Below are 26916 nucleotides of genomic sequence, written 5' to 3' on the forward strand. Positions count from 1 at the left end.
CAATAAAAGGAAAGGAAAAAGCAAGATAGCTGATGGATATGAACCTGGTCAACGTAACAGGCAGTGGATTCAGCATATTTTGGGTTGACCTTTCAGAAGTGTTTTGTTTATCATGACACAAGGTGAGGTTTAAGAACAGCCTTTGAAGAAAGACAATGAAGGTGCAGAGGATCTTTGCAGTGCACTCTCCTCTGACACAAAAGACGGCATAGAGAACTCTAAAAAAAAAGTACCCATCTGAATTTTTATCCTAAGTGAATGAAAAAACTGCCATTACTGGCCTGTGACAGTAACTGACATTGAGATCACAAATCACACTTGACTAGCAGCATGGGCTACACTACAAAATTCAAGATGAAATGCGTTTTTGAGGTGCAGAAAGGTAGCACTATCAAGGAAACAGAGAATGCGATCAGGAGTTTGGCTAGCGAAATGATGTTTTCAAGTAGGATTCAGATAACCATGAAAAAATAGTGAAAAACAGTGAAAGTAGTAAAAAGCATTGGATTCTTCATTTTCATAATGTACTCTAGAGTAAGTGAAACAGTACGGGGAAAATCAAGAGGCGCTCAAGGTCTTAGAGGACCCGAGAGGCTGGGGTGAACTTCTGTGCACAATCTTCTTATGTTTCATATGCTCTATGGAAAAAAAATTAAAGATGGAGGTTTATTTGGGGTTTATTCCACATTTAACTTTCAACTTTCATGTCACAGAAATAAAGCACATTCCTTATTTATGGATAGTGGAACATCACACCAATTCCAATCTGTATGGAAAAAGGAACAAGACAAGACACCAAGAAAGCAACACTTTCATTCCCTTGTGATTTACGGCATGAAGCTGTCAATCTGAACTTAGAATCTTGACAAAAGTGTACAGGCAACATCTGATCAGGTATTGTTCCAAACGATCACAAGTAGTCTTTCACCCAAAAGAATACCTCAACACCACTGGAAACATTTAGAGACTAAACACACACAAGCTGCATAGTGAGTTCAACAATCACTGTTTACAACGTATCGCTAATATTTGCTCACAGTCCCTGGCACATCACCAACACTTTCTTTTGATTTTGCACATTCAGAAGATAAAAGGTGAGAGCACGTGGGGATATCACATTGCAAACTATCGCTTTTATATTTTGTGAGAAAAGGACAATTACAAAAGAATGTAACATTCCTTCCCTTACCCCACATGCAAAGACTGAAGTCTTAGCAAAGCCTTGGGCTCTTAAACTATACACGGCATATGGAAGATGAATCATTATACTGGCAGTAGTGTACCTTGGAACAATAAAAGTGACAAAAGGGAAATTAGGAGGAGAATGTTTAAAGCAAGCAACCTGACACACAATGAAATCACAGTCAGCATGTGGTCACCATGGCCACTTTCTTTGTGATAGCTGAAAGATAACCCAGTGAAAGAGGCATTAATGGGTTGTGGGTCCAACAATGGATAACGTTACCAAAGAATAAGGGACGCTTCTCAGCCTCGACTCAGACAACCTGTGAACAATCCTTCTCCATGGAACCAGGGGATAAAAAGGAAGTGTGTTCACATCTCTGTCCTATTTCCCTGATCATTTACTGGCCACTGGACAAGGTTATGTTTGGTGGCCCTGCTGCCTCACCTGATCTGACAGTACCTGTGTGCAGCATGGGGGAACACGTGGTAGCTCCTGACATCTCATCAACAGAGATGGCACAAATGAAGAGGTTAACAACAGGGTGGCAGAATCAGAAAACTATCTCCCACAAGGGTAATGCTTCACCACTATAGCACATAAGTTTCTCACACAGGCTGCTTATTTCTAATGGACTCTGGCTCTCTTACGCTACAGTTCACCTTCCATTGCTTCCACCCACCATAAACTAGTTTACAGTGGATTGCTGTTGTGGTTTAAGCCCAGCCACACAACTCGTTCACTCCCTCCCTCCCCCGCTTCTTGCCCTCCCCCCCTTCTTGCCCTCCCCCTACTCCCGGACGGATGGAGAAGAGAATCGAAAAAAATCAGCTCTCACTGGTTGAGATAAGAACAGTTTAGTAACTAAGGTATAACACAAATTACTGCTGCTACCACCAGTAATAATAATGATAAAGGAAATAACAAGGGAAGAGAATACAACACCTCAGTACCAGCCAACCGATAACTCGCCCCACCCCTCCCAACAGAGTACCAACAAATACCTTGTCCAACCCTGCCGTTTCCCAGCCCTTCCGGCTAACTCCCAGTTACCTCCTGGGCATGACGTGCTGTGGTATGGAATACCTCTTTGGTCAGTTTGGGTCAGGTGTCCTGTCTCTGCTTCCTCCCGGCTTCCCCTCCTCCCTGGCAGAGCATGAGGCTCAGAAAGCCCTTGGCCAGACCAAACATTTAAGCAGTAACTAAAACATCAGTTCTATCAGCACCGTTCCCAGGCCGAAAATCAAAAACACAGCACTGCACCAGCTACCAAGAAGGAGAAAAAATGACTGCTACTGCTGAACCCAGGACAATTGCAAACCAGAGGAATTCCTTCCTCTGAAGAAGGTAGCACCAAAACAGAAATGAAGAAACTAACCACCAAAACATTGATGCAAAATACCCCCTTCCTCATACTGCCCTGAAACACTGACCAGGTCCACAGTCAGGGCAAAGTAACCCAACCCTGCCAAGATCAAAGACAAAAGGACATACCACTTGCAGCAAAAGATTCACAAGACTACAGTCAAACAGAATTCTCATCCCCTCCAAGACCTCTAGAAATCACAAATACTTCATAGACAGATCAGAAGATGTCACAAAGATTAACTAAGTTGCAGTCTTGGTTCTTCCTGTGTTATGATTTGCCTCCTCTGTGCCTCACTGTATCCATGTCTAGTACCAATGCAACCATGCGGAAGTCTCTTCCAAAAAAGGTTGAGATGTATGGAAACGAAGTACCCTATAAAGAGCTGTGTTTACATTTCAACAGAGAACAGCAGCAGCCAAAAGAAAAGGCTAGGGGAGGACAAACTTCTCCCACCTGGCACCCCACACAAGACAGACAGCACTAGTCCATGTGTATGCAGCTCACATGTGCAAGGCTACAGCTAGAAAGGAATATTCCAACCTCCCTTGGGTTGCATACATAAAACAGGCTTTCACTACAGCTAGAAAACAGATCATTTGGTGCATTGGAATAGGAATGAGTAGTATGCAAAAGGTGGACAGAAGTACTCTAATTGAGCCCGTCTCTCCTATCTCTCTGTAGGGAGTCAGTTTTTACATTGGGCCAAAACCATATTATACAATCTCAGCCAGCTTTCCACTCTAAATTCACCAGAGTACAAACCTCTGCTTAGCAGGGTTATACAAGTGAAAAGGGGTGGGTAGCAACTTGGCTGAACAAAAGAACACAAGTATTACAAAAAAGCTATTTAGAAAAACAACACTCCTGCATTTCTGTAATCCAGCAGTAAATAAAGGAAACCAGAGGCATTGGTGGTGGTAGTGGTTGGCAGGTTTCAGTTGGTGGTGGTTGGCTTTTTCCTTTTTAAATAGCTCATTGATTTTGGACTGCATCCATCTCCGGCATTGTGACTACACTTCATATAGTAGTTAACTACAAACCAGAGTACACGTCTCCAGCCAAGGCTTTTTTGTTTTATGCATTTCATTGCATTTCAACACATTAAGCAGGCACCCCTATTTCAGGCTGATATTCTAAAATTCAGTCAAAGTGTCAGCAACACTGCAACTCATCCAAATTAGAGAATGGGTTTGACTCCATCTAGCTCTGAGTGCCAGTGTACTATATTACTTCTTTCTGCGGATGATCAGGTCAGTTGATTACTGGACACACTAAAGCTATCCATCCCCAAGACACACAGAAACCAGACAACCATTTGCATTCACCAAGGAGGTGATCAGATTTGATTTGCCAGATCAAAACCTTTGTGCTTAAGGACTTTTGGGATCAACAGGGCATTGATGTCTTGGCTTGGCTTCGCGAGCGAAGATTTGGGAAGGGCTTTAACTGAATTTTCAGTCATTTTACTAACATTCAGGAGTCCCATCACTGCTACAACTAGGTCACCCCCTCTGCCTTGTACCAGTCACATCCTTCCCAGTTGCTTGCTTGGATCAGATGATAGATAACAGGGTGAAACAATGTGTGCACACAGCAATAGCACTGCAACCCCAGTTATTAGAAATAGCAGCCAGCAGCTTTCTCAACATCTCCCCATTCCATATAAAGTGGAACATAAGCACAGCTTTGCCAAATCTTTTGAGTTAGGAGCAAGAGGAAGAGAGTGCTACAAAGCTGATCTATAGCTGGGAAAATATATGAGCATCTGGCCCTGCCATTCAACACCCAAAGGTTAAATGAATGGGATTTCAGAGAAACGCCACAAAATTATTGCTTTATGACCAACATGCTTTCATTCATGAGCTTTCTCTTCAGAGGCTGTGAGTGAACAATGCCTATTGCCTGCTGTAAAAGCAAAGAGTGCAGCAAAGAAGAGTAATTGATTTTTCTTCAACTGCTGAGCTCAAACAAAGGCTTTCACTGTATCTCTGATACCTGCTAATTTTGTGACTGAAATGTGATGTAGTTTTCGAACTATCTTGTTCTGCCTCTCTGCAGAGACAATCAACAGAACAAATAAATCACCAGTGCTTGGGTTTTCATTACCTCAAATTAGCCTCAGCATAAGATGACAGAAGCAGAGCCAAGTGTCCTGTGGGTGCTTATATAGCACCTGTTAGCACTCCATAAAGGACGCAGAAAAGGGAGGCCAGGTTTCTTGCTGCTGTCTGCCCACAATAAAGCTTTCCCGTCAGGCTATTGATACCTCTTCTGACAGCAACTTTCAGCCTCCACACCCACACCACTTTTAATCCACTAACAATGAAGCAGTTGCCTTGCTTGGAAGTGTCCCCAAAGAACTCAGGGACTGCATGAAGAAATAGAGAGGGGGTGAGTAACAGAAGGATGACTGTGCCAAGTAACATGTACTATGATTACAGGCATAAATCTAAGCTAAACCAATACATTTGTTCACATGCAAGCCTAAAAAAGTCTGGGACAAATAAACCAGTAACTTCAAAAGAGACTTTGGGTTACCAAAGGGCAAAGAGTTACAAAATGAAAGCAACCTATTTGAGCCTTCATTTCAATGGTTCTGCTGAGCATTTCAGGCTGCAGCCACACATTTCAGGAGCAGAGACATTTCTGATGGGCAAATTTTCAATGGGACAAACAGATCCATTCCAAAAGGCATCTAAAACCAAAGCCACTGGTGAAGAGCCATAGAGTGACATACTGGGATCCTTACAACAGGCACATTCTCCTCTGTTATGCTGTTCCTGGCATGCTTACACTTCCCATCCACTTACTTCACCTTGCCTTTGACTCCATTTGGAACAGAGTCATTACTAGAACATCTGTAGAGTGACTAATACCATGATTATGACCTTCAGGCTATACCACAGACCAAAACATTAAGAGAAAGTGAATCCAGCAGCTTTCCATGAAACCCTGTCGCTGGGGCATGGGTATATTCACCATGCCAAACACCCAAAAGATTTGGTGACAGTGTAGAATTTTCAGGAGCTGATTCTGATAACATGCTTCCCAAGCAGTGAGCTGCCCCTTTCATTCCTCCCTATTTCCCTTTGTCCTGCCCTGCTACTAATGGTAAGGGCATCTTAGGGCTTGCAGCTGATGCCAGTGTGCCTCTTCCTACTCAAATCAGGCAGCAACAGCACTGGAGACAGTAGTTCAGGCAAAATATATCCATGCAGAAGCTCGATTCATCAAGTGTTTGAGCAAGGACTGGGCTCTTAATATTGGCAACTTTGAAAGCAGAACAAACCTCTAGTGCTAAGGCTGTCCATGTGTATGGACTGGGCATTAGCCTAAATACAGCAAGCCTGTGGTATATTTAATCAAGTCTTACAGACTGATTATTTTGCACAACTACATCCAGCACATGTGAAAATTGTCCTAGTTCAGCTGTGAGCAAAGCTACTTCAAGAACATTTTCATTTACAAAAGGAAAAAAAAAAACCACCCCAAAATCCCTTTAAGTCCAAAACACCCTCAGTCAATTGTAGTATTCCAGGTGGTGCAGGGTGAGTGCTTAACCAAACTTATATCAAAACTCCTAGTCAGATAAGAAAGCTCTTTTCTATTAATACCTATTAATACCAATGTGGTGCCTAACTGCAAGTCATCAGAGATAAGTGTTCTTTGACTTCCATGAAAGAATATAAGGGGAGGAGAACTTAAAACATTCTCTCTGTTCCCCACTCCACAAACATTGCTCTCTTCTCACTGAAATTTCATTCCCCCCACTATGTTCTCAAAAATGTATTTCTTGTACCATACATTAAGTCTTGAAAATGACTCCATCAGTATGGGTGTAATACTAACAGTATTGTCTACTAAAAGTAAATAAAAAGCAGTTAAGATTTCTTTTCCTCAGCAGTAGGGAGCAAAGATAACTACTGCTTTGCTTTGACTACACTAACAGTACTAAAGATGTGTATATATAAGAGAAGGTAAATTGTGCATGAAAATTGTACAAGTAAACACCATTAAAAATGGATAAATTGCCTTTCTACTTTTTTAGCAAGTCTGAACCAATTTTCACTGCTCCAAGAAACAGAAAACCTGAATTGCACCAGAAAGCTACAAAATAAGGATATTTCTTTTCTCAGACTTGAAATGTGCTTCTGGCACGCTCACACTTTATCATTCAAAACAGCAACAAACCAAAACAGACTGAAAGGAGAGAGTTAATTTCAGGCAAAGATCTTCCTTCTAGTAAATGTCTCACACTGTACTACTCTTAGCAACAGAATGTTTATAGAACAAGATAAGAGAGAAGCTTTTCACTGACACCTGGGAGAAAAGCAAAGAACAAAAGCAGCTCCCAATGCAAGAGAGAAAAGTTCCATCTTTTAAGTGCTCCAACTTAATGCAGACAGAAGGCCAGCCATAACAAGTTACAACAACCAACCTATTTACCCACTTCCAGAAAATACTTGTAAATTTCAACTGTGTGAAATGTCCAGCTACTTCTTTCATGCCATCAAAAGGCTTCATCAGCAATGGACAATAAAGCTGCAGGCTTGACCTAAAAGGGCTGGTAGGTTAATCTATTCCGACCTTATCTTTATTCAATCATAGTACTGAAAGATTGCTTGAATAACCTACCAGCATTTACAGCGCCAACAGTTACCCTTTCACTGCAGTGCTCCTCCAAAGTGCCCTCCAACCTAAGTTTTTGATCATGCGGATATCAAGAAAATTACGGAAATTAATTGCAAAATAAACCAAAATGCCATTTCTCATTCAGTGGTATAAAACAAAGGAAAGAGGTAAACAACTAAAACTAGAAGCCAATTTTTATCTTGCCCTTACACATTTCTTTCGGACTTGTACAATCGCTTCTTGTCAATCTCGTAGAATCACAGGATGGTTAGGGTTGGAAAGGCCCTTAAGATCATCTAGTTCCACATCTTTTATTCATAGTATTTTCAACCAAATGAAAGAAATCGGACAAAACAGCTCCTGTGATAAAATTTGCCTTGTAACAATGGGCTTAGTCATACAGACCTCAACACTTTGTATTTTAATAACTACTGCCTTGTTTTCAAAACTCACTGCACGAGGGTGCTCAGCACTAAACATAGCAAAGCAGCGAGTTAAAATTATGCACATAATTAGGCCCACAGAAGTCAGTAAGCTGGATTCATCACTCAGTGATTGATGCAATTATTCAACTCTTCTATATTTGAAGATTACAGCCTATGCTTAAATACCTTTCTGGAGCAAAAGTCTCCAATGCTCACCACTGTAGAGTGCACAATCCTACCCAAACATCTTCTCCCTTTCATAATACAATAACTATTTGCATGAAGAAACTACATAGACCTACATCAACCTGTTAGGACTAGGTAGCTTTGAGAATGGCAAGAGTTATAAGAAAAGACTTTCACAACACTGGTTCCTTCATGCATTCACATTCAACTGTGTGGCCATAATTCTTGAAAAGAGATCACTCTTCATGTCATCTGCCTGGTAGTGAAACATCTTGACATGAAGAGAGAGCTGTGTTCTCATTTGACATATCAGTTAGGGCGCTTGCTCTTCAGCATCAACAAACAAATGCATTTTCATTTACACCTATAAATGGTTTGGCAACACAAGAGAATATCAAAACACACAACCAACCATCAGACATCTGAATGACATTTCAAAATGCCTTGAAAAAGTCCACACCAATCTTTTTTAAAATGATCACAGGGATGTCTAAGCTTAAATCTGTTCCAAATTAGACTTAGGCAGATGCTTAAAATACCAGTCAAGATTAAGTGCCATCCAAAGAGCAGGATCGAAGAACAGGGAAGTAAACCCATAAGACAATAAGTACAGCATGCAATGCCAGAGAAACAAAGAGTTTTCCTTTTGATTACAGAGGATACTTTTATAAACTACTCATAGAACTGCAGCACCTCAAAAGTTCCTACCTTGAAAAGCTGTGATGTGACCAACAATCATGTACTTCAGTTCAAAGTTCAGTGCTTGGATACTTTGAGTCCTCTCCCTTCTAACAGCTGCCTGGTAGCTTTCTTCCATTTTTTTGGTGCAGCAAGTTGGTGCTCTGTGTTGACAGACCTGTAAATCTGACTCTGAAAGCAAACAAGAAAAAATAATTAGAAAACCTTTCAGCCTACCCCATGCAAATAAATATTGTTTTATGTCGAAACAACCAACATGTTTAGAATGCAGTCAAAGACACAGCAGAATCCCAAAAGATTTGCAAAAGATTTCCCAAAGGGCAACATTTGCACTGTCCTCCTTGTCCTAAGAGCATCATAACTTGGATCTGAGGGAAAACCATGTCTCAAATTAAGGTTTATATTCACCTGTGCAGTGCCCTGAGGAACTACCTGCTCACCTCTCACACTAGAGAAAGTCTCTCAGAAATCTTTGAACTCCTAAGCAGCTCAGACACACACACACACACACACACAAAATAAAGACGTGAAATATCTTAAATAAGACAATAAGGATGGCATCCTGTTCCTCAGGAATGTCAACTACATCACCCAGCTTCGTGTCATCTGTAAACTTGCTGAGGGCACACTCAATTCACTGGCTATGTTGTTGACACAGATACTAAACAGTACTGATCCCAGTATGGACCCCTGAGGGATGCCACCTGTCACTCGTGTCCATCCAGATATTGAGCCATTGACCACTACCCTTTGGGTGCAACCATCCAGACAATTCCTCGTCCACTGAAGAGTCTACACATCAAATCCATCTCTCTCCAATTTAGAGAGAAGGATTTTGCGGGGAACTGTGACAAAGGCTTTACAGGATTCCAGATAAACAAGCATCTGGACTTGCAGGTTAACACAGAGCAAGGTTCCACATAGAGTTGATGACGAAAAACAAGAGGGTACAAGCAAGCACATGTTAAAATCAGTACAGAAACATCCAAACCACCAAGCTCTGCTCAGGGCCAGCTCCAGGTCAACAGCTCGTTCAGACCAGAACTGCAGGGAGGACTTGCATATCATTTTCCTTGCTAGATTGACTTGAAAATGTCGTTTCCAGTTTACAACATCTCTCATTTGAAAGAGCAGCCAATTTAGATCAAAAAGGCCAAAACCAAAGTGAAATACTTTGATTTACCTTCACTTTCATACCAATTCACAAAGTTGTCACAGACTGGGCTGATTCAAGATACAATTTTGGTTGTGGATTTGTTTCCCACTTGGATGTAATCTCAAAAATAGGAAAAAAACAACTGTACCCACTCAAACCAGAAGTCCTAAACCCTCACGAAAGCTCTTGAGATGAGACCTCTGCACACTGGCATAAGCCAGCAGGCTGCTAAAAGCAGCAGCAGCAGAGCTGCACACTCGCCTGCTCTCATCTGCCAGAGAAACTGTCCAGATTGAAATTAGCTTCTTGGCTGGGCTAATTTTAACTTGGATTGGCTCCATGATCCAGTTCACCCCATCAACATATGTTTGTTCTGTCACAAAGAAATGGGAGTGAGGGAAGGATCACTTCTCCGAGCTGGCACGACAAAGTACATGTGAAGATACAGTACACACTGCTGAGGACCTAAGTGAGTTTGCAAATAGCTGTCAGAGCAGAGGGGTTGTAAGTGTTACTCAGCATCTGCAGGGCCAGGCTGCTCTTACTCGGTGCATTTCTTCTTATAGCACCCCTCTGAATTTCTGTTTGAAAAGCTTTTCCAAAAGTCAGACCTGTACCAGAAGGGATTGGAATACAAAGTGTTCAGTGCTGACTGCATGCTGGTCCTGGCAAGGAAGCTACACACAGCTATGTGCTCCGCCTAGCACTCCCATTTGAACGGAGGCACCACAAGAACATGCACCTCCTCCAGAAAGCCTGAAGAAGTACATGGATATCTCCACTGGAACTGTACTCCTGGGGCTTCCCCACCCTGCTATCTCCTTCGATAAGCCTGAAGATAAGGTTTTGTTGGTCCACAGCCAAAATGACACAGAAAGCATTCTTAAATGGAAACAGCACTAAGCCCCTGACAGTTAAGAAGCCTGATGTAAAACACTGAGCATTAAATAGAGCAAAATCCACTCCCCCAGCAGTGCTATCAGGTCAGTACTGTCATGTACAGAGCTTGGCAATTTCATTTGCTTCAATACTAGCCTGGGGGTATTACTTTTAACACAATTATAGAAACCTAATAAAGGTTTTCGGTATTATATATGCCTGGGTGCTGAGATTAAATTAGAACTGATTAGCAATATCTTGAAATCTTTAATAACTCCGATACTAATTTTAGTTTATCTCTTTCATCTTAATGCAAAATGCTCTCTTCAACAGAAAAATAAGAGAAGAGCACAATGAACCATTGGTGACTGAGGAGCACACTGCATGACCATGAGACTCAGGCTGTGCACCACAACTCTCACCTCAGAGACAGACAACACCTGCAGCAAGTTCTTGATACTATTTACATGCAAGAATAGCAATCATTTGCAGAACTGAACCAAAACTAAGCAACTCATTACTAGCATGGCACCCCACAGTAGGGCCAATTCTTCAACTTCATCACCCATGACACATTCATTAATTAAACCAGACTGCAGTATCACAAGATCTCTGCATCTTGTTCCCTTTCTTTGGTTCTTTATACAGATAATGCCACTGCTGTCAAGAGCAGTGATGCTGATGTAAAACTGGAGTTTGCTGCTACAAATTGGATCCACGGGCATTGGAAGGCAACCCACAGCAAGCAAAAGAGGTAAGAGCCCAATGTACATGAGAGTAACTAGAGATGAATACTCAGTGTGAGCATGCAGAAGCAACAAAATGTGCAAATGCTGCCTCAGGCTAATGCACAGTACTTAAGGGTAATGACAAGAGCCTGCAACAACCACCGTACAGCACACCCCAGAAGTACCAGCTGAGAGCCCCACAGATCACATACAAGAGGCTGGCAGCTTGTTTCTGATGGTCTAGGCTGAACCAGATTTATACTCAGATAGCTTCTTCCATGTTAGAGCAAGCGAGCAATATTTTGCACACAGGGCAGGAAAAAGGCAAGGTATGTAGTACCAAAGGGCTTTGTTCAGCACTCCTGATGTCAATGGAAACATCCAGTGGCATAAACAGTCATACAAAAACCAATTGTAGTTGAAGAAACAACCCTGTGCTGTGCTTCACACTGCTGTGGGGATTTAGTTAGCTCTGAACTCAATGGGCTTTGGGTCACTCTCTTAAGTGAAACCTGTTCCAAGAACACAGCCAGGAAACCCCAGACAACTTCCCATGATAAGAAAGTCAAAACTAACAGAAAAATGAACCTACAAAGAATTTAGAAACACTTTCATTACTTAAAGAGACATGCACTTGATTTCAGAAAAGTACTTATGATTTTCAACTGCATACATTCAGCTAAAATCAATGGAAGGTCAAAACCCTAAACACATCAAGGAACTGGTGATAGTATTAAGTGGTCCAAAAAGCAGCATGGATTCATTAGCAAGCTAACCTAGACCCCATGAAATGCAGGGCTATGACAGTATTTCCACTAACACACATGGTTCTTCTAAAGTCAGGAGTGGGAACGGCTTTCTGCCCTTCCTTATTTGTTTTTGCTTTCCTTTGTCTTGTCCACCTAGACTATGGAAAATATTGTGGTTGTACCAGGAGCAGATTCTACCTGGTGCTTTGCCCAGGGCAGCAGCAAAGAGGAACGAAGATTAAAGATGGCCAATAATGAAATCCCACCTGAAGGGGACATGCCCTGATTTCTGGGTACCAGCCATACACCCCAAGCTGGAAGGCACCAGAGCTTGTCACAACATGATACATCCCATGATGCTTAGTACATGATGTTCAGCAGGAAGGCCTGTATCTTGCTGGGACGTATTGAGCCAGGATAATGGACTTTGAAACAAATGCAGCTTCCCAAAAAAACTGAGGAGAGGAGGTATCCATTGGAAGATGTTCCAAAAACCTTTAAGCCAAGAACGCAGACTAAAAACTTTTGAAAACCAGTGTGGAAACCTTTGGTGGGCTCTAAGGTTTGGCAATACTAAAATGTATGTTTGACGTTAGGCGAGTCACATAGTCTCCAGACTTGATTTCCCAAATGTACAAGAAGGATACTTATTTTTCATTAGTTTTCTTAGACTGTAAGCAATTCCTAGTGGAGACTATCTTTTGTTCAGTGTTCTCCTAGAGCCTATTTTTGCTTTTGATACTATGTACCTACTATATAATTTAAGAAATCATGTTTCTTCCCATACATCACTAAAACAAGGCACCATTTACAGTACTCGCTTGTGTTATTCCACTCAAAATTAAGAGCACTACTGATGCTTCAGAGCTAACCATTCAAGATGGACAGAGCAGTCTACCATGTCACAGAGCTGTCTGAAGCCAGCTCTACATACTGGCAGGCAGCACTGGCTGCAGTCAGTCCACATTTGGGAAGGCCTGAGGCAGGCAGTTAGAAAGGAAGCTGGGATGAGGACTGCAGCCAAACTGACACAAGCTGGCCCTATTCAGTCCTTGCTACTCCACTAATGCTTTGGCACCTGTGATAGTGACTCTAGAGTAAACTTCCCAAATCTACGCCAACAGTCCTGCCAACAAATGACATCGATACTTTTCATCACAGTTGGGGTTTATTTCTATCAGAGAAGGCCAAAGAGTACAACAGGTCTGTGATCAGCAGAAGGGGAGCTTCAGATCACAGCCAGGTATAGCCAAATCACAGCTGCCTTTTGGGGAAGGCAAATGTTTATATTTCCTGACGTATCTAGGACAAAGCAGGTTAGGAAGAGTAAATTTGATTACTGCAGCTTGAAACTGGAAGTGCAATACTTCAGCCAAATACAACTTTAGGCTGCTCCGCATGGTAACAGATATATTTTTTCCCAGGCTTCAAAACTAAGATCGGGAGACTTAAGTCTTCCCTGTAGCAGGCGTTTGAAAGCCTTGCTTTGAGATGAAGGTTTTCAACCTCTTTTTTCAAAAGCCCTACTGTGTTTTGGGGACTGAGTGGGGTTTCTACATATACTTTGTTCTCTTGACTTCCGATTGACTACACCTCTCCTTTCAACTGTCCATGTGAAAATGTAAGATAACTGACAAACGTGCTGTTCAGTGCTTTTGAATAAATGATTCATCTTGTGTTGCAAGGGTTTGAGATTTCATCCTCTGAGAGACTCCCTGGACAAGCCACATGGAGTATAGCCATACAATATTTCACAGACAGACATACATGCTCTGGAGTTGCAAGACACAAGGCTCTTATCCAGAAGCAGCAGAGAACGGTCTGAATTCAAGCACAGCATCATGCCAGGTATAGCTACACTGTTCACAACAGAGTACTAGCCTGTAGCTATTTGGAGAATACTGGAGGAACAAGATCAAATCTACGTGGAGATGTAAGCATACATAAACCTGCCATTTGAACTTTGTTTTTTTCAGCCACAAAGCAAGAATAACTCCCCTACATCAGTAGGGAACAATAAAACATTGCTCAAGAATTGACACCCCAAAGGTGTTACACATTGAAGAACATAGGGTTAAGGGCCAGAGCTCTTTACCTGGAAAATTTCGCATTCCAGAATCACAGAATGGTTTGGGTTGGAGGGGACCTTAAAACTCATCCAGTTCCAACCCCCTGCCACAGGCAGGGATACCTTCCAGCTCTGAGACATCCTACTTCATGTGAGGCTCATGTCTTTAAGTATCTCTGTGCCACTGTGCTACAACACTAGTTTTCCACTAGCAACTTTGAACATCACTGCTGTTGAGAGCTTGATCACTTAAAACGTGCTTTTTCTGCATGCTCTCCTCTACCATTACATGGCAAATCTGTGAATTATTTTGTTTTAATGAGGGTGGAATTTGATATCCCCATGCCATATACAACTACTACACAATTCCTTCCTTCACAATGATCTACAGTTCACAAAGGAGGATGAAAGGTGTTATTTGGGCTTAGACACCAAATCAAGTCATGATGCTTAATGAGTCACCACACCTTGAATTGAATTAAATTAATTCATTTCAGGTGCTTGTGTCCCAAACTTAGGCTGGATGCACTTGCATCTGTCACCAGTGCGAATGCATAGAGCACTGTTTCAGGGCAGAACAAGCCAGAGCAATTGCCACACACATCAATGTTACTGCTAAGATAAAGGTGTTAAGAATAGGATGTCCAGGAAAAGGCCGGTATTTTAGCAAGATATGCTTTGCAATAGGAAAAACCCCAAACCAGTAAGGTAATGAAGCACTGGAATAAACAGCCCAAAAAGGTTATGATCTTCTATCACTGGTTTAAACACAGCTTATCCTGATTACAAGTAGCAGGAACAGACCAGATGATCACTTCTGGTCCATTTCAGCACTATTTTCTGTTATTCTATTCTTTCAGCAACTCTCAGCAGTGTATTTTTCTAATTACACCCAGTTTTCACCAGATTACTCTCCCTTTATTCACATTTCCTAACACAAAAACCCAGGGCGAGCTGTTCTGGACACTAGCTCCTTTGGCACTATGTTGCTGTACCTTTTGTGAGGATTTAGTCCTTAAGATCTCTCAGGAGCAGAGCTTTAATTTCACACCATGGATCTTGCTCATTTTACTCCATATTTACTGAGAACAAAAGGAAGACTATGCAAATGCCCTGCTACTTAGAGCTGAACAAAGTGGAAGCAAACATGTAGATGTGAATGGGAAACAGAATGGTATGGAAAAAAAAAAGAAGCAGCCCTTTTCAAAAGTGAAATGACTTTGTCAGGGTCCCTTTGCACTATGTGCATGGATGATTTGTGACAAAACAAAAAAGTGCCAGCCTAGCACGTCACCCATGTCAGAGATTAGACCACTTCAAACCCCTCAGTAGTTCAAGCACTTTCTGGAACTTGAAAGGATTTCTTAGGTGATGCTTAGCTTCTTTATGGCTTTTACACGACTTTGAAGTGCACCTAAAAGTGAGGAATCTTAATCTGAGGGGGTTCTATGGGAAATATCCATACTGTATAATAAGTCACAAAATCTTATCACTCCCATTAACACAAGTCAAAAGCTGGCAAAACTTCGCTCCTGAAGTTAAAGATTCTAGGTCATTATTTTACCACTCAAAAAAGAACCCTGCATTTCCAAGCATTTAGTTACTTTCAAAAGGCTTCTCTATTATTAGATAACAGCAGCACTGGAGTAATATTTCTTATCATTGATGAAGTACAGCATGCAAGGTAGCAGTCACTTATGCAAGTGTCACTTTGTCCCCCCCATTCTCACAATTTAAAGATCATTAAAGTTAAGGGATCTATGGTCATTCCTCATGTATTACAAAACCTCTTCTCTGAGTTCGAACATGGATGTGTAAACATAAGCCTCACTCTCCTCCCTCACTATCCACACTTAACCCTCAGTAACATTAATGGGAATTATGCATGCGTAACGAGCAGAGAATAGTCTCCTTATGAATAGGGCCCTTGTTGGAACAATGAATACATTTAACCATTAACATCTAGGGATGTGCTGAAGTATCCAATTTAACTAGCTGCCAAACAAAGCTACTGTGACCTATCTGATATTGTCAAGTCTGGAACATGGCACTCTGAAATTTGTCTCTCATTTGTTTTTAAAGGACTTGACAGTGGTCTGTGCAGCAAAGCAGGGGCTCTATGGCAGAAATGAGCTCCTGGGAGAAGGATTGCTTTCCACAACAATTGTCACATCCACCATGGGATGGAGAACTCTTGAGAGGGAAAGACCATGATCCCAGGAAGCAAGAAGCCATTAGAAGACCAAAAATCATATATACCTACTTCAAATACATATACTAATCCTCAGTATTAACTGAAACTCAGGAAGAACAGAGAAAGGCAGAGTATGTCACAATCACATAAAGCAGGCTAAAAATGATGTACCAAAAGAAACAAGGAGAAAGGCTGATTAAAGACAATTTCTAGGGGAGTAATTTTCTGTCTTTTACAGCTCTTTTACAACTAGCAATTGCCTGGCTACAGTCGCTCTTTATTCCTGTGCTTTAGCTATCAAAACACGAGAGAAAACCTTGTCTTAAGCTCTTGCTGTGCTCTTTGAACTAGTGCCTTGAAATTTCACAAGCAAAAACTTTACACATTAATCATGCATGCATGAATACACTAAGAAGGTAATTAATTATCCTTTAAAACTGAGGTACTGGAAAGAGTGAAATAGACGGATTTATTCTCTTGAAGGTATATGCACAGTGCTTATCCATAAGAGGCAAGGTTGGGGGTGCTCCATCATAAATCACTTCTTAAATACTGCTGAGGTGCTTGGTGGTGTACAACAGCACTTAGAGCCCTAAGGAGGCCCAGGACAGTCAAGCAGTCCATAAAATTAATCTGTAAAAAAGCAAGGGAAAGCCCCTGGCACAGCTGTGCAGCACCTTGTACAGAAGAGACCACCTTGGATCAGAGTGAGCCTTTGGGTGTTACCCTACTACAGAAATGCAGAAAGCTCTCACCTCAAAAGTAAACCCACAAGCAGCAGCTTAAGTCTCTGCTTAAGAAAACCAAGCAGCGGTGGAATTGCTTACCCTGCGTTTCTGAGCTGTGAAGGTTTACTTGCCATCAGATGACATTAGACTTCAAGAGTCTATATGGAACTCGTAAAATCTCCTCAACCACTTGAGTTGCATTTGACACCCTAAAAATGGGGATACAGATATTGACCTTACTTTCATCTGCAGGGTGGTTATAAGGACCAGTGTTACTAAAGCAGTTCAGACGCAAAGGGTTAACTCCAAGTATCATTACTGCTACAGAAAATGCTTAGCTTTCAATACAGACAAAGTACAGCCATAAGAAAAATCATTACGAACACGTCATCTTCCTAGCAGATAGAGCAGTCTGGACACACAGTCCTACTACCCTTCCTCAGACACAACACAGGTCAAGTTTCCTGTCCAGGCTGCAGCTGCTCCAGACCATACATAGTGCATTGGGTTTGCATTGCAAGGTTTTGAGGGTTAGGGGGGACACTGCTGTGGGAAGATGCTAGAAGCCTTCCCCATGTCAGATAGGGCAAATGCCAATGGCTCCAAGCTGGACCCACCACTGGCCTCTGGGATAACATACTTAACAAGGGGAGAAAAGCTACTGTGCAGGACAGACAACTTGTGATGAACAGACCATGACCCCCATTCCTTGTCCTCCTGCACTGCTGAGGGGGAGGAGGTAGAGAAACTGGGAGTAAAGTTAAGCCCAGAAAGAAAGGAGGGGTGAGGGGAGGGAGTTTAAGATTTGGTTTTATTTCTCATTATACTGATAATAAATTAATTTCCCCAGGGCAAGTCTGTTTTGCCCATTACAGTGAATTAATTGGCCGGTGATCTGTCCCCCTTACCCTTACCTTGACCCACAAGCCTTTTGTTATGTTTTCTCTAGGTGGAGTGGGGGTGTGGTAGAGCAGCTTCGGTGGGCGTTTGGTGTTGCATCTGGTGTCCAGCCACAATCAACTCACCACACACAGCCTTCCTAGCACACCCAGGTCACACAGAAGGAGGGAAAATCCTTGTCCTCCTAAATCTGTACTATGTAATCCTGTGGGCCCAGCTCATCGGTCAGGGCTGAGGTTACTTTTGTAGATCCAAACAGAGCAAGTTACTGTGCAGAAATATTTTGCATTTTTCTATCAAATAATATATTGACTTGATTTCTTTAAGTCTTAAATGCTTGGTAAAAGGGGGAAACAGACTTTCTTCCCTTTTTTTATCCTTAAGAAGATAAATCTTTAAATGTTAAGTAGGTGCCTCATTTCATCCACTGACACTCAGAAGTTACCTTAATGTGAATGAAACATCTGTAAATATCTCTTTATAGACATCAAGATGATTCTAGTGTATTAAGTAGTTATACCTAATCAAATTGACAGCGATTGAGAGGCTAAGCATAAATTCTGTGTCATGGGCTTGGCTGCTGTTTGAAAACTGATTCTGACCCACCAAAATTCATATTTTCCCCTAGAAGCTGATTCTGTGCTCTAAACTGGTGATGAGTATGTACTGGAAGCATTGTTAAACATACGCCACTTTATCATATCATTTTGAGCTTTCATGGGAGAAACATTCAATTACAAAGACGGCAATACTTGGACCTACAGCTCTAGTTTTATGCCATCTAAAAGCAAAACCGTTTTTAAGAAACCCATTTTACTGCCCATGGTGCATTTTACATATATCCTTGCTTTTTACAGATCCTCAGGTATGCTAGTTGTCATGATTGATCTTTATAAAAGCTTTTCTTCATTTTGATGTATTTATTTTACTGATTTATACAGTCTTTATCATCATGCCAACTTTGTTTCCACTTATCACACTAATGCCTTTTCATTAGTACTGCCCGTAGGTTATGAACTGACTGCTCAGCCCTGCAATACTGCAGTGGGGAGAAGAGAGGGGGTGGGAGGGATATTTTTCTATTACTTTCCAATTACAGTCTGATGGCAAAACTTCAGTAGTACATAAGGTGCCACAGAGGAAGCTCTTGGGAGCCACCAGCATTTTAAGGATGGGCCATTGCTTACTAAGCTTGCTCTCTAGCCTGAGAACCAGTTCAACACCAGAATCACCGCTGACGAAAAAATAAACACAGACTATGGAATACACAGCCTTTTCAGCAAGATTTTTGAGGGACTGAATAGACTATGTGAACTATAGGAATACTTGTCTCTTTTCCTCGACTCAGTTGGATAGCAAGATAGGTGTTGGGGGAGAGCAGGTTCTATGCTGGCTCTTGGATTCCTTCCTAAGAAGCTTATGGGAAAGGCTGATCTGCGTAACTAAGCCAGTCTTCTTACCTGGACCAAGTGCTCATGCAAGACACTGAGGACAGCTCTTTTTCTGAGGCTGAGAACAGAACTATAGAGTGCCACCTGGAGTAGAACAGCAATTCCATCTTTATGACACACTAAGTGTAAACATATTTTTTGCCTATAGATTACTCCCAGGAGAGCATTAGAGTGGGCAGCTGGTCCTGCATCAAACAGACGTAGAAGGCATGGGAAGAGTCTTGCCTGCATCCACAGTCATCACCAGCTTTAGGTTAACACTTGCTGTGACAGTCTGAGCCTGAACAGTGCTATAAAATACTGAGAAGATTAACAAAGGACACATTCTTCCTCCAGAGGAGCTGCAGGCTGCAAAAGCATAGTTTTTCCTCTGCTCAGAGCTGCTATCACAGCGAGTGCTGACTACAGCCCCTGACTGCTCTGGAAAGCCTGCTTCCTCCTTGGGACTGCCTCTGGATGAGAAAAGTGAAAGAAGGACAGATTTCAGGTTCAGCTTCCAGTTCATCAGAAACCAAGGTAACTGCCAGCCTTTTTTATGAGTGACTTTGACAAAATGCTGCTGCAAGCAAAATGTGTTTCAGCACTGCACCTTCACCAGGGGAATTACAGTGTTCTCATTAAGGTGATAGAAATAAAGAGCTGAGTGGCAATAAATGAGAAAAACAGGAAAACAGTGTGGCATGACCCATCTCATAATAAAATGGCTCGTGTAATAGATATTCTCAGATATATTCAAAAAGGGATCTAGCTCATGCTCCTTTCTCAACACAATAGGAACTTTGCCACAGGCTGAGATGGGATGAGATCCAGTCTAATGCATGCATCACATGCAGCAAGGACCTTCTGGTAGGAATCTAGGACTTCCTTGCCACTATTCAGAAAGTAAAATAGTTTTAATGTAGAAATTGTTAATGCATGTCCAGCTCTGCCATGGGACATTTCGTTCATGCACATGGAAAGGAACACTCCTGCTGATTTAACATGCAGGATGACAGGAGAGAATAAAGAAGTTGTTAACAGGACAAAATCTGCCCTTTGGAAGTATGTCCCTGAACACAATCTGAGCAGATTCTGTGCTTTTTGTAAAACAGTAGTGCAGCAAGATAAGCAAATCACCCTTTTGGTGGTCCTCACCAAGATGATTATTTAGAAGACAAAAGGTTCCTAAAATCCCTTCACAAATGACATTTTCCTTGCTTACCAGAAATCAGCCCAATTATTCTATTTATCATATACTTACAGACTTTTGTTTGCATGATCATGCACTAGTCTATAAGCAAAGGAGATAGAACTGAGCCTATGTAAGTGGGGAGGACATGTGGTTACATGATTACCAAAGGAATCAAGAGGGTTACTTTTATTCTGGTTCTGCTCCAATTCACTGCCTGAACCTGGCAAGTCACAGACTCCACTTGGTTCATTCGGATTTCCTGCTGTGAGTTTGGAAAGCAGTGACAGGCTGCCACCACTGTGCTCCATGCCACAGGAAAGGCTGTGAATAAACAAAACTTTAAAAACAGTCCATGCCAGTGTGAAGTTACTCTGTAATACAACCCAGGGCTCAGAGGGTATCACTAACAGCAGCCCCATGTCTGGGAGGAATACCATATGTAGCAGTATGCATCAGGTTTGAGGTATCTAGACTCCCTGGAACCAAAGGCTTAGTCCTCTGGCAGGATTAACACAGCCCTTTACCCTTGGAGGCAGCATATAATTCTCCGTCATCAAAATGTTAACCAAGGAGCTCCTACAATAACATCTAAGCTCAGCCTGTGCTAACCGAAGTACAAGACCAGGAATGTATTACCTCATTTTCCAGTCTGGGGGGAGACACAAAAATCCCCTTCCTCTGAATCCCAGCCAAGGCAGCAGTACCTTTACCTGAGCAATCTATTCACAACAAATTACCCTTGAAACATTCAGCTTGTTCCAGAACAGCAGGCTACCAAATCACAGCACGGATCCCACCAATGGAAGAGAACATCTTACAGAAGCCCAGGGAGATTTGCTGCTCAAAAATACCCGTTGTTTGGGCTTTTCATCCATCCCACTTCAAAACATTGTTGTTCCCTAATCCTGCACTCATTAGTGGACTAGATTTCAGTGTGGAACAATCTCTCATGCCTTTTGGAGGAAACTATGGAAGAGGAATTTAAGAGGAGGGCCCTGAGCACCTCTCAGAGGTCACTTCAGAAAGTGGTGGTTTCCAGAAAGGTTGCTGCTAGATTCATGTCACACCTTAAGAACAAAAGCATCTTTTCCTTAGGAGTCTTCCTCCTTCCCTTGTCACTACATTTTATACAAAAGGCTGGCAGATCCAGTCTTAAACCTCTGTTAGATTTGTTGTATTAGCCTATAAATACTGGCTTGAGGTTAGCCAAGGGCTTTTCAACACTTTTGTGAATGAAAATATCTAGTAAACATGCAAGAACACTGCAAAGTTTTTGTTGTTGGGGTGTTTTGGTGGTTGTTTTTTTTTTTGAGAGAGAAAACAAGCCAAACCCAATGTGCAGGTAACTGAGGAGCACCTCAGTGCAGTGCGGGTCTGGTCCATGAAGTTAGAATCCCAGACTGGTTTGGGTTGGAAAGGACCTTAAAGCTCATCCAGTTCCAACTGCCTGTCATGGGCAGGGACACCTTCCACTAAACCAGGTTGCGCCAAGCCCCTTCCAACACAGGTGGTTTCTGGACTCAAGTGCACATTGCTGGGTCATGTTGAGCTTCTCATCACTCAACTCTCCAAGACCTTCTCCTTAGGAGCTGCTCTGCATCCATTCTCCACCCAGCCTTTAGTTGGGCTGGGGATTGCCCTGACCCAAGCACAGGATGCTCTCCACAGGCTTCATCCCACACTAGATTCAGCTAAGCACACTACTCCCCAGTGTCACCAGCTGCCCACCACTCTTCCCCTCTTCTGCTTTAACTGACAACTGTCTTCAGGGGAGATGCTTCAACACTTGTGTGTTGTTATAATACACAACAAAAAAGCCTCAATGTCCTAGAGAGAAAGAAATGTGTGTGGAAAGGAGTGTGTTGAGATACACTCACTGACAAAAGCTGCCAGATCAAAACACTGGAAAACACTTCAGTATTTAATTAAAAGAGAGCACAAGGCAGAAGGCATTACTGCCTTGCAAGGTATCATTAACACGCAAGCTTTGGTGGAGCCGAGTATACCTAGCAAAGAGGGAAGATCAATCTGCGCCACTTCTCATCTCTTCACTTCTCCAATCAATCCTTTCAAAAGAAACCCTTGTGAGCTAAAATTTAAAAGCCTATTACCCTCCCTCACCCCCTTTCCTGCTATTTATTTTCTGAGAGCTTGTTATTCAATAGGAAAGTTCAATATGACACAAATATACAATGAAACTTCTCTGAAGCACCACAGCATCTAAACCTGTCTTCCAGAAGCACCCAATTCCCCCCAGGTTTCATCTACAGCACTAGAGCTTTACAGAAAACATGAAACCATTTAATTACATTTTGAGGAACTTCTTCCACAAAGTGCTCAGGAAACAGAGTTAAGCATGCATCAAAATGGCTGAAAAAAAAAAGGTTTACCTCTTTTTTCACTAGCTTTCACATCCAGCTCTGAAAGATGAGTGTGACCCGATGCCTTTATCAGCAGAACAGCACGATACTTCAAGCTTCAGAATGCCCATCCTGCAAATCTTTTTTGCTATCAAATGAGGAATGATTGTTGCTCATGGACAACTTCATAGCCATGTGCCATCTCTACTTTATCCGCAGCAAACGTAAAGATGACCAGCACAGCACAATCATTTACAACCATAAAAGTTGCCCTAAGAGATCTGCCCAATGGCCTATCAAATTTAGTCCCCAAGACAGAAACCTGTGCCAGAAAACACATCCAAAACTCATTAAAGATAAGCCTTTCCATCAAACTCCACAGGCTTTGAGTTGAACTGCTTTATGAAAACAAAAAAAAAAGTGCAAAAATAATAAAGCTATAACCCAAGTTGACATTTATACCACCACACACCTACAGGCAATTGTGCTAGAGATTGGTTTAGGATATCAAGAGTCTTTGGGGTTTTTATTCTGGCTCTTGTAAGCATTTTCTTAGAATGTGTAAGACTCAGGGATGTGACTTCATTATCTAGACACAGGGTCATTCCTAAGACTTTAATCATTTTTTGACATTATGATGTACTTTATCCCCTTATGACTGAATTCTACAGGGTAATTGTAAAACACGCAAATAAAAAGTAATCTCTTACTCTGTGTGTTACTTTCCCATTTCCTCGCTGTCATGCATTGCTCAGGAACTGTATAGCAAGGCAAAAGGGAACACCACCCTGCTAACCAACTTTCACAAGCACTGCAGACCCACTACTCTAACCAAGCAAAAACTGAGCTCTGTTGGCTGTGCTCCTCTGTCTTTCCTAAGGTAATCTTCTGAATTCATCTGCAAGATAACTTCCTAACTCATCACCAACCTGCCTGAGGATCCCTACCTCTGTTTAGCAGCATAAGCGTTCCTTAACAACCCAGTTACCAATTTGCCTTTTAGGACGAGAATCCTTTAGAGGAGAAAGCCTCTGCTTCAGGTACTTAGCAAAGTGATCATATCAGTCTTAAACGCGGGGCAAAAAGGCCCGGTGCTTACGGTGGCGCTCAGTAAGCGATACCCGCACAAACCGAGGAGGCGTTCCGCGATCTTGGACAATTACTTCAGCAAGAAGAGTGCTAAAGCCACCGAGCTCGTCGTTACCTGCGCCCGGCAGGGAAGCCGCCTCTGGATGCAGGGAGCCGCGGTGCACCGTCTTTCCGCACCGACGGCGGCGCCGGACCCGGGGAGGACCCGCCGCCGCTCCGAGAGTGCAGACTAAGGCAAGCCCGGCCGGCACAGCTACCCCCCCGTCCCCGACCCTCCACAGCTACCCGCGGCACCCCCCGCCTCCCTGGGGTGCGTCGGTACTGACCGGCCGTGGGCACGTCGGGGACCAGCTTGAGGGGCCCGATCTGCCGCAGCTGGAACGCAGTCCGCACTTCGTGGCAGCTGGGGGACTTGCCCGCCGCCACCCCACCGCACAGTCCGGCCGCTGCCAGCAGCCACAGCCCCAGCACCCCGCGGCTCCCGTCTGCGGCCATCTCGCACCCCGGCGGCCGCGGGCCGGAGCGCTGCGGGGCGCGGGCCGTGTGCCGGTCCCGGAGCTTCCCGCCCGCCTCCCGCGCGTCTCCTCAGCGAGTGCCGCCCGCCCCGCCCCGGCCCCGCCCGCGGGGTGCGAAGGGCGCCACCGCCCCCCGCCAGCGGTGTGAACGGGACAAGGGCAGTGATTGTGCCTCTGGTGAGGCCGCACCTCGAATCCCTTGTTCAGCTCTGGGCCCCTCACTACAAGAGGGACACTGAGGTGCTGGAGCAGGGCCAGAGAAGGGCAACGGGGCTGGTGCAGGGCCTGGAGCACAAGTGTGATGGGGAATGGCTGAGGGACCTGGGGGGTTCAGTCTGGAAAAGAGAAGGCATATACATTATTCTATGAATAGAATCTGATCAGTCCAGTGCAAGGGCTTGCCGCATTAGGAGACATAGACCCCTCTTTGGGCAGAGGCCACCTTGGGAGTAGCCAGTATCACCATCAGAAAGGTCTTCTGCAATCTTTTCCCTGCCCTAAGCATACTTCAATATCAACTGCTTTAGCACACATTTCAGTACAGAACTATGCTCAACAACCATGAATATTTTCCATTTCCCAAAACCACTCAATTTCCAGAAAAACCAAACCCAAGAAATCTGCCACAAACAGCCCCGTAGGCACAGAACCTTTCAGTCATATGGAGCATGTTACAAGCTAAAAGAATTACTATTGTTTGAAGCCATTATGTCTGATTTCTTTTAAGGTTACTTGCAACTCTCAAGATGCTTCTAATGAAGCTCAAGGAGCCCACCTGCAGCTAATATAACCATTGCACACTCCCATAGGTAGCAATGAGAGACTGAGCTTAGTGGTGTAGATAGTTCCCCAAGTTGTACTTTCATAGCTGAAGTGCAAATCCTTTAAGCAATTTGCTTGTATTAACTTTGTTCCTATCAAGACAGCAAGAGATTAATTCTCTCTTTTCTGGAGGAAAAAAAAAAAATAAGAAAGACCAATTTGATTCAGAATATTTACCTTGTAAGGTAAGAAAACAAATTGGAAGATCAAACCAGCTGTATCTTCAAGATTCTACATTCTAAAGCAGAGAAGGAGTCACCTTAGAAGCCTTCTGCTCACCCACATCAGAGCTGCACCCTTTGCTTGCCCTGCAGCTCTCAAAGGTCACCACAAGAGCCCAGAACAGTAGGGAACAAGAGAGTTCACGCAAACGCCTGACCACAGCAAGTCCAGAGGCGCTGAGAAAGGTTAACTTTGTTCTCAGCTTGATATGGGTTATACTGACAGCAAAGTTTAACTTAAGCACACACACACATTAACAGGATCACACCCCAAATCAAGATGGCAATAGGCAGATTAGAGAGAGATGAGGGAATAAGCAGTGAAAAAAAAGAACTCCTTGGCTGCTGTCATGGTTTAAACCCAGTCAGGCAACTTGCTCACTCACTCCCAGTGAGTAGTGCCAGGCTGATAGCAATCGAACCCCCCCCGGGCTCTCCCTTTCCCCACTCCCGGAGGAACGGGGAGAAGGATAGAAACCTAGCTGTTGTCCTTGAACCCAAGGAAGTGGAACAAGTTGCCCCAGTTCCATTTTGTCTAACGTCAGACCCAATCCTAAAAAACTTTATTCAGACAATACTCTCATTGACTTCAGTGGGAGTTCTGGCAGAAAAGGAATGGCAGGATGATGGATCCTGGATAAATAATTTACTTGACAAATAACAGCATTATATGGCATAGACATTATTCTATGAATAGAATCTGATCAGTCGAGTGCAAGGGCTTGCCGCATTTAATTCAGCTGGATTTATTACCACTTTTTCAGTGGGTGGCAAGTTCAAATCTCAAGTGGCTAATCCTTTTCTAAAGCATGATTTTAGTGCCTCATCTTTGTATGATGGGTGTTCTTCACCAGTCATTTTTCTGGCTGTGTTAAAGCTCATTGCTTATTTGTATTTTTAATTGGTCCTCATATTGCTAGCAGTGGACAATCCATTACATTATAATCTCAAGGCTTGACAGGCCTGAGAGGTGAGACCCTGTGAACCTCATGAAGTTCAACAAGGCCAAGTGCAAAGTCCACTGCATGGGTTGGGGCAATCCCAAGCATAAACACAGGCTGGGCAGACACTGGATGGAGAGCAGTCCTGAAGAGAAGGACTTGGGGGTGCTGGGTGACAAAGAAGCTCCCCGTGACCCACCTTCAGTGTGTGCTTGAGCCCTGAAACCACCTGTATCCTGGGCTGCGTCCCCGAGTGTGAGCAGCAGGTCAAGGAAGGGGATTCTCTCCCTCTGTTGTGCACTGGTGAGAACCACACCCTCCCCCCCTCAAGTCCTGCATCCAGCTCTGGGGGGCAAAAACACAAGAGGGACATGGAGCTGTTGGAGCAAGTTGAGAGGAGGCCATAGACATGCTGCAAGGGCTGAAGCAGCTCTGCTCTGGAGCCAGGCT

The 26916-nt window shown here is 43.2% G+C and overlaps 1 protein-coding gene across 6 annotated transcripts in view; it reads right to left on the reverse strand.

The window, feature by feature from the left end:
- Nucleotides 1–26916, reverse strand: part of LOC134165373 (glypican-5-like) — a 391916-nt gene that overhangs the window by 314771 nt on the left and 50229 nt on the right. For 4 of the 6 annotated variants that reach the window (XM_062622059.1, XM_062622061.1, XM_062622058.1 and 1 more), the window contains one exon: nucleotides 8504–8665. In XM_062622059.1, the coding sequence (XP_062478043.1) occupies nucleotides 8504–8612 (109 nt within the window). In that variant the 5' untranslated portion in view covers nucleotides 8613–8665. Of the gene's footprint in view, nucleotides 1–8503; nucleotides 8666–24293; nucleotides 24536–26916 lie in introns of those variants that run through there. The other 2 variants (XM_062622056.1, XM_062622055.1) reach the window with 1 other exon arrangement.

This window comes from Pezoporus occidentalis, unplaced genomic scaffold (genome assembly GCF_034315485.1).
Source record: "Pezoporus occidentalis ecotype Australia unplaced genomic scaffold, CSIRO_AGI_Poc_V1 ctg239, whole genome shotgun sequence".
In the NCBI taxonomy this organism is placed as follows: Eukaryota; Metazoa; Chordata; class Aves; order Psittaciformes; family Psittacidae; genus Pezoporus; species Pezoporus occidentalis.